Source organism: Octopus bimaculoides, chromosome 1, assembly GCF_046866305.1.
Source record: "Octopus bimaculoides isolate indiv1 chromosome 1, ASM4686630v1, whole genome shotgun sequence".
NCBI classification, from domain to species: Eukaryota; Metazoa; Mollusca; class Cephalopoda; order Octopoda; family Octopodidae; genus Octopus; species Octopus bimaculoides.
In genome coordinates, this window is record NC_142928.1 from 148,713,278 (window position 1) to 148,725,596 (window position 12,319).

A 12,319-nucleotide genomic window follows, 5' to 3' on the forward strand; every position below is an offset into this window, starting at 1 on the left:
AACTGAAATATTAAATGAATGTTTTTTTTGTTTTATTCTGCATGGTGGGATTTCCGTTACTTAAGTAACAAGGATTCTTATAGACTACACGATTCTACTATTAAATTTGTCACTAAACTTACATTTGTATAGCACTTTGGGCAATTGTCTTCTACCATGGCTCTGAGCTAACCAATGCATTGTGAGGGAATTTGATTGTCAGAAATGGTAGAAGCCTGTCATGCATGCATACATGTATGCATGTATGTATGTATACATACATACAGATATATATTGTGTGTATATATATATATATATATATATATATATATATATATATATATATATATATATATATATATATATATATATATATATATACATATATATATTGTGTGTGTATGTATATATATATACATATATATATATATATATATATATATATATATATATATATATATATATATATATATAGAGAGAGAGAGAGAGAGAGAGAGAGAGAGAGAGAGAGAGAGAGAGAGAGAGAGAGAGAGAGAGAGAGAGAGAGAGAGAGAGAAAATAGAACAGAATATATATATATATAAATAGAATATAATACACACACACACAAACACACAATATATATATATGTGTATGTGTGTCTTTATGTCTGCCACCCACTGCTAGGCAAATTGGTGTTAGTTTGTTTACATCCCTGTAACTTAGCTGTTCAGCAAAAGAAACCAACAGAATAAATTACAAACTAAGAAGAATAAAAAGCATAAGTACTCATGCTGATTTGTTTGACTAAAACCCTTCAAGACAGTGTCCCAGCATGGCCACAATCAAATGCCTGAAACAAGTAAGAGACAAAAGATCCTGTAGCCTGTAGCTACTGTAAATTTAGAGATTTGATAAATAATCCTTTCTGCTATAGGAACAAGGCCTGAAGTTTCGGAGCAAGAGGACCATCGATTATATGGATCTCAGTACTTGACTGGTACTTATCTTATCAACCCTAAAAAGATGAAAGGCAAGGTCAACCTTGGTGGAATTTGAACTCAGAATGTAAAGAAGGATGAAATACTGCTAAGCATTTTGCCCGGTGTGCTAATGAGTCTGCCAGTTTACTGCCTTATGTGGGGATCTGATAAATAAGACAAGGACTTAGAGTCAATTTACTCTCTTATTGATTGAGTTCAATATTTCCTATAACTTACTGTGCTAGCTTTCACATAGCAAAGTATATAGAATGGTAAGATGGTAAAAATGGTTGAGCTCCTAATGACAGTATTTAATTTCATCCCTCAAGGTTCCATGTTCAGTTCTTATCAGGATCAGCTATACCTCTCATACTGAATGCCACCAACTCCAGACAGTCTTTTGCTCTAGCAAAGAATTTACCTTGAGTGTCATTAATAGAAATGAATCTATTAGCTAGAGTAACATAAATTGAAGCAAATACTGGAGGGCCTAGGAAGGGAACATCTAACATTAATTAGGGTATGTCTGTGTGTGTTTAAATAAAATTGAAATGACAAATGGCATTGAACTGGATGAAAGAAGAGAAAAAGACTTTGCATCTTGTTTTTGTTGTTATTTTGCGCCAGGTTAGTCCTGGTCTTTCAAACTTATAATTAATGATTTCCTGGCAGTAGCCATCCCATCTTGTCTACAAGTATAGTATACTTAAGACTACATTATCTAATTTGTTCTTCCTTGTTTTAGATGGTAGTCATAATCTTTGCAGTGATCTTCTTTGATACAGTGAACCTATTCTAAACTGTGGTACACATAGAGAAGGGCCAAGATTTATGGGACGTAGTTAATGAATGAATGAGAGCAGTGAAAGCTGGAAAGGAAATGGGAATGATCCAGTGGATGAGCAGGGCATCACTGAAAGAGACAAGCAATGAATTGCAGAGAACGATGAAAATAGAGTGATGAATGTTGAGAAGAGAAATGGGATGAGTTGAGGGAGGATGAAAGTGACTACGTGAGAAGAGTGATGGAAATGAATGTAGAAGGAAATAGAGGAAGAGGAAGACAGAAAAAACATGGCTTAAGATGATGAAAGAGGAAATGAAGGCAAGAGAGTTGGAGAGAAGATGATGTAGAGGATAGAGCAATATGAAGGTAAGTGATTACCATGGATCCCACAAGGATACCCTACCCCCGTCTCTGTACTTTAACTGGAAAAATGGTCTTAAAACGCTTGTTGTGCATTGTTGGTGTTATAATGAGGGTGTTTGTGAATATGAGAGAAATTTTGCTACTATTTCTAGTTGACTGAGCAGTTTTATATAGGCTGTCTTGTTGGCTCAAATTATAACAATATAAATGGCGGCAGATGAAAGTATGTAGCCTTCATATGGTGTTGCAATCATAATTGCCGGATCATGAGTTCAATTCATAGACTGGGTGGTGTGTTGTGTTCTTGTGCAAAACACTTCATTTCATGTTGCTCTAGTGCTGTGTGAGGACTAGCATGTCAAAGAGTAGGCCCAACGTTTCATCTGCATGTCATAAGAGGCAACTTTAAAGAGGTTGAGGTAGGATTTGCACTCCGACTTCATAAAACCCTCACCAGCAATGACTACCCCAACAGTGCAAAGGTGTCATCCATTAGGAGTAGGGAATCACCAACGAATGGTGGAGGCAGTGATGTGCTATTACAATACATATCCCTGTACTACTACTACTACTACTACTACTACTACTACTACTACTACTACTACTAATAATAATAATAATACTGATTACATTAACAAATCCTTATAAGAGTATTTATTCAGTAAATCAAGTGTAAAAATTAGTTTCTATTGTATAACAAAGACAGAAAGAAGCTGGCAGACATATGTGAAGTGAGGGATTAAAATACATTATATAGATATAAGGAATGTCTTTCATTCTTCTGGGGTTGATATCTCAAGTACCAAATATAGAGGTGAGGTGGCCAAGTCATTTAAACCAACTGAAGCACTCCCTTTCAACAGCCAGCCTTGAAGAATGTAAGACATTCATTATTGAACAGTGCCCGCAAACATATACACATGCATATAATGATTATCACAAACATACACACTCACATCAATACACCACCCTGCCCCACAAACACATACTCATTATCATGCATACACACACACTCACATTCATATTGATTATCACATATACACTCATATATCTATGTATATATGTGCACTCACAGACAGCAACCTCTCTCTACATGTATACTCATAAATTATCCACATGCATATACTCATTATCACATACATACATACATACATACATAATCACTCACCCAGTTACACACTTAGATACACAAATTATTATCTTTGTTTCAATAGTTTTTACATGGCAGTATGAGTCAAAGAGAGCCATGATAAGTCTTAATTAAGACTTATTAACATAATTATTCAATCATAGTTATATTTGGCACTAGACACTTATTCGTAATATTTTCATCTCTACACATTTTCTTCTTTTGTTATTGCTTTATTTTTTTCCTTTGTTGTTATTCTTTAGACTCAGGTCATTCCTGGTCCAGCAGACCTATGGATAAAGAGATTTCAAACACAACCATCTCATCTTTAGTTAATTTTATTCTTTTATTTTCTTGTTGCTGTGCTCAGCTTTGTCCTTATCAAACAGGCCTATCAAAATGGCCAGCTGGAATCAGTGAATAAGTTATGGAGAATAAATCACTTAGAAATAGTAATAAAGACAAAATAGGATGGGCCAACAAGGGAATCTCTTAATGGTTGCTGAACAAGCCACAAAAATAGTAGCTAAATCTCCTTTGTATTGCATTGCACCATCTTTAGAAAAGAAAGGACTTGCAAAGAGATAGGATGATCAAGCTTGTACTGACTTTGATCATATGTGTGTCTGTTTGACCTATTTTCCTGTCATGACCATCCTAGCTTTGTTATATTTTCTCCTCTGTTTATTTGATATTATTGTTGAGCTCAGTTTAGCCCTGGTCCAGCAAATTTAGGATCAAAATTGTTCCAGCTATGACCATCCCATTTGGTTTCATTTTGTCACTATTGCTGTTTAACAACAACAACAATACTGGTTTCAAATTTTGTTGTTAACAATAATAATAATAATAATAATACTCTTTTACTCTTTTACTTGTTTCAGTCATTTGACTGCGGCCATGCTGGAGCACCGCCTTTATTCGAGCAAATCGACCCCAGGACTTATTCTTTGGATGCCTAGTACTTATTCTATCAGTCCCTTTTGGCGAACTGCTAAGTTATGGGGACATAAACACACCAGCATCGGTTGTCAAGCGATGTTGGGGGGACAAACACACACATGCATATATATATATATATATATATATATATATACGACGAGCTTCTTTCATCCTAATGATGATGATTTCAAATTTTATTGTTTAATAATAATAATGATTACGGTTTCAAATGTTGACAGAAGGCTAGCAATTTGAGAAAGGGTGTAAATCAATTACATTGACCTCAGTGCTCAACTGGTATTTATTTTATTGACCCTGGAAGAATGAAAAGCAAAGTCAACCTTGGTGGAATTTGAACTCAGAATGTAAAGACACTAAGCATTTTGCCTGGCATGCTAATGGTTCTGCCAGCTTGCTGCCTTAATGATAATAATTCTTTCTATAATAGGCACAAGGTCTGAAATTTTCGGGGAGAGAGGGATAGTTGATTACATCAACTGCAGTGTTCAACTGGTACTTATTTTATTAACCCTGAAAGGATGAATCAATCAACTTACCATACCCTTCAAATTTGCTGGCTTTGTATCAAAATTAGAAAGAATTATTATTATTATTATTATTATTATTATTATTATTATTATTATTATTATTATTATTGTTGTTGTTGTTGTTGTTATTATTATTATTGAGGCAGCAAGCTGGCAGAATTGTTAGCATGCCAGACGAAATGTTTAGCAACATTTCATCTGTCTTTACATTCTGAGTTCAAATTCCACCAAGGTTGACTTTGCCTTCCATTCTTTTGGAGTCGATAAATTAAGTACCAGTGAAACACTGGGATCAATGTAATTCACTTGTCTCCTCCCACAAAATTTCAGACCTTGTGCCTATTATAGAAAGGATTATTATTATTATTATTAAGGTGGTGGACTGGCAGAACTCTTGGCATGCCATGCAAAATGCTTAGTGGCATTTCATTCACCTTTACATTCTGAGTTCAAATCCTGCCAAGGTTGACTTCACTTTTCATTCTTTCAGGGTTGATAAATTAAGTAGCACTGGGATTGATGTGATCGACTTGCTCTCTTCCTCTAAATTTCAGGCTTTGTGCCTATAGTAGAAAGGATTATTATTATTAATTATTATTATTGGTGTTTATGATTAAAATAGACCATTATTAATCTTGTATTTTTCTATTTTACTTCAATTTCAAGGTTTCAGCAGCTGTTTGCTTTTTGCTTTCACCTGCTGCCTCCTACATCACTGGCGCAACTCTGAAAGTTGATGGTGCTTCAAGTTTATACAGCACTATCTATGATGTACCAGGTAAATATTATCAAAGTAATACCATTTGAATTGGATTTTCTTGCAATTAGAAGGGCACAAAGGCAATCACTGTGCATATATGCATGCTCCACCTCACACATATCAACGTCAATCATCACTTTAATGTTCACTTTTCCAAGTCCTCATGAATCAGGTGGGGCCGGTTTTCTATGGCCAGATGCACTTCCTGTCACCAACTCTCACTTGTTTCTATGCAAGGTAATATTTCTCCTAGGCCAGATATGTTTCTACAGAATATTGGAAATGAACAACACTGCTTGTGTGACAGTGGCACTCATTTACAACTATCATGCAATGTCAAGACAAGGAGACACAAACATACACACATATACATATGTGTGTACAACAGACCTCTTTCAGTTTTATCTTTGTATTTTTTTTTTTATAGGAAAGCTTTGAGAGTGTTTGTGGACGGATGAGTGAATTTAATGTTGCTCAAAGGAGTACGGATCCATCATGATGCGATAGGGGTAAACCAGCATATGCTTTCAGGCCCCGCTGCTGATACAATTATTTTTCCAATTACTGAGTTTTGTTCTAGTGGAATTATTCTCCTAGTACCAACTATCAAGCAGAATTGTTTGTTTCTCTAGTTATTCATTTGATTCTATCTATTTAGTATCTGCAACACTATGAAAATATCTATTCTTCACAGAGCAGAATAAAAGTTAGTGTACAGTGGTGAGGGACAAGAAACCTGGTATTCTGGGTACTCTGTGAATATTTTATACTTATTTTCCCACATAGAGACTATCACTAGCTTCTTCAGATTCTGTTTGCTTTGATGTCTCCTAGAAGTGGGTCTTTGCAGTAACTGTGTTGAAATTACTCTCCTAGTATACTGTATGGGTGGAAGAGCAGTGAAGTTCAAACCTGAAGTTGTACTGGGAACATCTATAATCTGTTATATTCACAATAAAAAACAAAATTCACTAAGATGAGTTAAACCTTAAAACATCCTATTCTCTTTCTCCCCATTATATACAAACTTATTAAAACCCTTGTATTTTACTAAATCTAGTTATTAGAAAGAGAGATTTCAAAGGAATAAATGACTATCATAAAAACTTCATTAGCTTACAGTTGTTTCTGTTATAAGATGCAGTGGACTCTTAGTTGAGTGCCTGTATAACACCTTATAACGTCATCAGAGCCTCGAGTATAAGATAAATCATTTATTCCTTTGTCATATCTCTTTCTTATTACTGCTATATACTCAGCCAACACTTCGTTCTGAAGCATATGTATATTGAGTTCTACACAGGGTTATTGATCTTGCAATACCTGAGCATAATATTAGCTAATCATATTTGTAAACTGAAGCTAATCACTGTGTGATAAATTGGCAGAAGAGATAATTTTGTTTCATTGTAAACTAATTAAAAATACACACAGTAAAATTGAATTATAACTCTAAAATATCACATTTATGTATTCGTTTTGCAAGATTCTTGATGTGAAATCATATGTTGAAATAGATATTGTATTTGGGGTGGTCATGATGCCAATTTAGCCAATGAAAACACACACACGCTATTTCTTCGGTGTTCGTTTGCTTCAGCTTTATTTCGTATTAATTATGTTTTGACCAAAGTTCTTTCGTCACACTTCTATGACCTCATTAGTGGTCCTATGCTTTCTTCTTTCGTTTTTGTGTCTCTCCTTCCTGCATTATCAGTATCCCCTGTTTATTCACGTTTATTTTATTTTATTTATTTGCCTTTATCTACTTACTCATTCATTTTTTTGGTATTAATTTATTATATTTTGTTTGTATTTAATTAATTCCATTTATTTATCTATTTATAAATAGATAAATAAATGCAATTAAATAATTAAATACATGAACAAAATATAATAAATTAATACCAAAAAAATGAACAAGTAGATAAAAACAAATAAATAAAATAAAATAAACGTGAATAAACAGGGGATACTGATAATGCAGGTACCATACTCATTCCCATACACACACAACAGGAATACAAAATGGCAGATCATTAGGAAGGAGAGACACAAAAAATAAAGAAGAAAGCAAAGGACCACTGATGAGGTCACAGAAGAGTGATGAAAGAACTTTGGCTGAAATATAATTAATATGAAATAAAGCTGAAGCTAGCGAACACCAAATGAATGGTGCATGTGTTTTCATAAGCTAAACTGGCAACATGACCATCCCCAAATACAACAATATCTAAAATATCATTTTTTAAACTAAAGTTTTTTACTTTCTTGTTTGAAGATCATAAAAAGTGGCCAGAATATTCCTGTGGTTCCGAAGAAAACACTGATGAAGACAGTTCCCCCAAAAGCAAATTATAATAATGTGGTGAAGAAAATGGAAGAATACATAAAACTGATTTATTTTTTAATATAAGATATTAAACCAACAAATTATTGCACTTAATTTTAAAAATGCAAATATAATTGTTATATTTATATCTATTTTGTCATATTTAGAATAGATTCTTGAAATGAAAAAAGGCGAAAGATTTTAATCATTTAAGATTATAAGTCAAAGGAGATTCAGAAACTATGTGAGAATGCAGTCTACAGGAGAATTTTTAAAAAATTAACAGCAATGTGGAAGCATGTGTTTTCACTCAACTTGCAAGATATGGAAGGAAACACTGGACTTATGTAGTCCCTAATGTACTTAGACAAGATAGGCATGACTTTTTTGATCATACATTTTAGTCAGTATGTTTCTGGGGTGAAACAACCTCACTTCAAAATCATTTTATGTCACCTTACTGCACACTGGATTAAGTGAAGCCAGTGCTTTGCAGAAGAGGTCTAATAAGAACAAAACATATCCAGAGTGATCTTTGTTTGTTGAATTGATTAAAATATCCCCTCAATATTGTAGACTGATGTTGTCTCTTCTTTTTCTACATTAAATATGTTAATATTTACTTGACTAATATCATTGTCAAATGAGTGTTAATTAATCAGGTTGCTGAAATAAAAGTACTTTGAAAGTATTGATAGATCTTTTGTCATGCCATATAATTGTTTTCAGTGGACTTATACAGGTATTCCCCACATTGCAGCTACCTCAGGTTATGCGATCTTATATTTATGAAGATTGTAAAATATAACCACTAATTTTAGTAGATGGACTGATTTAGCCGAACAAAAATTCAGATAAATTTTTCAGAATTTAAAACCTACATACAATATCTTTGTTAGCCAAAAGACCACTTTTCAGTGATTTTGTTGAGATCAAAGAAGTTATCAATTTGAAAAACTATAATCATGATACACATGCACGTGTGTATATGTCACAAGAAACCCTTGCATAGTGTAATGTGAAATTTCTTATTGTATTTGTGTATGGTTTTGAGGGGTTAGTATCTGTTTAGTTATATATATATATAGAGCTATAAATAAAAATCAACCTTCACCATCAACACCAACACAATTAGCATCAAACCAAAACCAATATAATCGTCATTACCAACACACTAACTCAACTCCTTAATGAGCAACACCCACAAGATTACGAAATCCATCTAAAATAAATCACGATGGCATGGGATAATGTGGTATCCTAGTGCATTTTAAATGTTGAATGGAATGTTTTTGATCCTAGGTCAATGAGGATTGACTTGAGACTAAACAATGACATCAATACAATTAGCAAGAATAAATGATCACTGCCAATCCCTGTTATCACAGTCACCAACACCAAAACAGCCAATGATCCCACAACTACCTCTCTACCAACTGTTGAATAAGCAACTAGTAACAACAATAGTATCCACATGATAATATCTGTAGCTGTTTATGATGCATGTCAATACAACAGTGTGTGGTGTGTACAGTTTTATGGCTCAAGTCCATAGGTTCAAGGGGCAAAGTGGCTATAAACATGGTAGCCCTTCAACTAAATGTAATCATACAGTACTTTCTTCCACCTCACTCTTTCATCCTCTCATCAAATTTTCTCTCTTACGTCCATAATAAGACACGAACTTTGTACTCTCACAAAATAGTTCTTTTGTGGTGCTATTTTTTTTATATAATACATACTTGTAGATAATTGTTGATTGTCACTGTTGTTTGATTTTTCTACAATATAAGATTTCTGGAAAGAAGCCATCAAATGAAATTGGAAGCAGTGGCATGAAAAGGAACCATAATAGGATTACATTGAATATTAAGTTTGATATTTTAAAAAGGCTTGCTGCAAGAGAAAATAATTAGCCACATTGCCAAAGCATCAATAGCTTGCAATGTCTACAGTGAGACCAATACATGACATTAGAGAGAAAATTAAGTCAAGTGCTCAAGAAGCTACTCAGTTAACTGCTAAGACCATATCTTATTATAGATCTATTGTGATGCTTAAAGTGTGACAGATCATGAGAGTATGAATAAAGGGTCAGGAAAATTTAAAAAGAAAAAAGCCAAAAAGTTAGTGTGACAATTTGTAAAAAAATATAAAGCAAAGTGAAAGTTTTAATAATCTTTTCTGTCTTGTAAAGGGTGATTTGATAGATCTAAGAAACACTTGAATTTACACAACTTAAAAATGACTGCTGAAGCTTCTAGTGCTGACACAGGGGTTGCTGCTAATTATCCTCAGCAGCTGGAAAAAAAAAAGAACTGCAGAACAAGTATAGAATGCTGATGAATCTGCACTTTTGTGAAAGGTCATGCCTGCTAGAATTTTTATTTAAAAAAGAAAAAACAACACTAGGATTTAAAGCCTCTAAAAATCATCTGGCATTTCTTCTGGGAGAAAATGCTGTTGGTGATTCTAATTTAAAGTTCTCACAGATGTATGTGAAAATCCAAGGTCCTTTAAGGGTTATGCAAAGTTTAACTTAACTCTGATTTGGCATTCAAATAAGACTTGGAGAACTAGGAATCTTTTCAAAGAGTAGTTTACAAACATTTTTAACATGATGTAGACAGGTACAGTGCGATACAATGCATCACTCCTATTAGGTAACACACCAATCCATCCAGTAAACCTAAATGAGCTTTCTGATAATGTGGGAATAGACTATATCCCCAAGAATACAACTTTTTTGCTCCTGGATGTGTAATGTCAGTGTGCATACACAACAGAGTATAAGCGCCCTGAGAGAAAAGTTGGACATAAGCATCAGATGTGGTGTGCAAGAGAGACAACGGCACTGGTATAGTCATGTGTTGCGAATGGATGAGGACAGCTGTGTGAAAGTGTCACACCCTAGCAGTAGAGGGAACCTGTGGGAAGAGGTAGACCCAAGAAGACCTGGGATGAGGTGGTGAAGCACACCTTTGAACGTTGACCTCACCAAGGCAATGACAAATGACTGAGACCTTTGGAGATATGCTGTGCTTGAGAACCGGCAAGCCAAATGAGACCATAACCCGTGGCTTATGCCAGTGCAGCATAACCAGCCCATTTAAGAGCACTCTTCAATCATTCGGCAATAAACTGCACTTGTGAAGACCTGTTGAGGCAAGTGAAGTCATTGTCGTGGCTGATGACAGTACCACCTGATTGGCACCCATGTTGGTGGTACATAAAAAGCACCATTCGAGCGTGGTTGTTACCAGTGCTGCTGCACTGGCCCCCCCCCCGTGCCGGTGGCACATAAAAAGCACCCACTACACTCTTGGCGTTAGGAGCCTGGTGCAGCCTTCAGTCAAACCTATGGCAGCATGGAAAGCAGACGTTAAACAACAATGATGATAACTCGTGTAGGTTGAACTATGTAAAATGTGAGAAAGCTGTTTCTTGCAATACACACTAATACATCTAAAGCAAAATTTTTTCAGAGGCCCTTAAAATACTATTATAGCTCCCCAATTTACTATTTTGCTGCATGGACCCCCCCAAAATTTTATATGTACTATCAGGGGCCACATGGTTGAGAACCTCTAGATTTTAGAGGTCCCTGACTCAGTTCAATTTGTTGATAAAAGCAGATCTGGATTCAAGAATTTTGATTTCATAACTTAGAAATCACATTGTACTGTAGCTTAATATTTCTAACTAGATGGCCCCATGCCGTCAAAAATGACGGCTAATTGTAGTATTTTATTAATAAATATGGATGGTAAATCAAATTAATACACTTGTCTATGTTATCTAGTGGTTGCCTTTTGAGATGTGACATCAATCATCATTTGTTACTGAAAGAATGCTGGTTCACACATACAAACATCCACACTCCCACTACCAGTTTGCTATCACCCCTTCCTTTCTCATTCATATTTTGTGGTGAAGAACAAACTATTACTGTAGTAGACTAGTTTAGAACGTATGTTGTTGTTGGCACTGTCACTTACGACGTCGAGGGTTCCAGTTGATCCGATCAACAAAACAGCCTGCTCGTGAAATTAACGTGCAAGTGGCTGAGCACTCCACAGACATGTGTACCCATAACGTAGTTCTCGGGGATAATCAGCGTGACACAGTGTGACAAGGCTGGCCCTTTGAATTACAGGCACAACAGAAACAGGAATTAAGAATGAGAGAAAGTTGTGGTGAAAGAGTACAGCAGGGTTCACCACCATCCCCTGCCGAAGCCTCGTGGAGCTTTAGGTGTTTTCGCTTAATAAACACTCACAACACCCGGTCTGGGAATCAAAACCGCAAGTCCTCTGCCCTAACCACTGGGCCATTGCACCTCCACAGTTTAGAACGTATATAGTACAACTTAATGACAAAATCTCTATGTGGTTGCTTGACCTACTAGAAACAGCAGCTAAATTTTTATTACAGGCTGATTACCTTTGATACAAATTAACCAATTTAGTTACAGTGAAAAGTGCTAATGTTACTTGGAAAGAAGACAAAATAAAATA

At 35.0% G+C, this 12,319-nt stretch overlaps 1 protein-coding gene across 4 annotated transcripts in view; it reads left to right on the top strand.

The window, feature by feature from the left end:
* LOC106868726 (peroxisomal trans-2-enoyl-CoA reductase) overlaps positions 1-8,493 on the top strand; it is a 55,775-nt gene extending 47,282 nt beyond the window's left edge. For all 4 annotated transcript variants that reach the window (XM_014914122.3, XM_089359660.1, XM_014914123.3 and 1 more), the window contains 2 exons: positions 5,377-5,488; positions 7,752-8,493. In XM_014914122.3, coding sequence (XP_014769608.1) covers positions 5,377-5,488; positions 7,752-7,831 — 192 coding nt within the window. In that variant the 3' untranslated portion in view covers positions 7,832-8,493. The remainder of the gene's footprint in view (positions 1-5,376; positions 5,489-7,751) is intronic.
* The last annotated feature ends 3,826 nt before the right edge of the window (positions 8,494-12,319 follow it).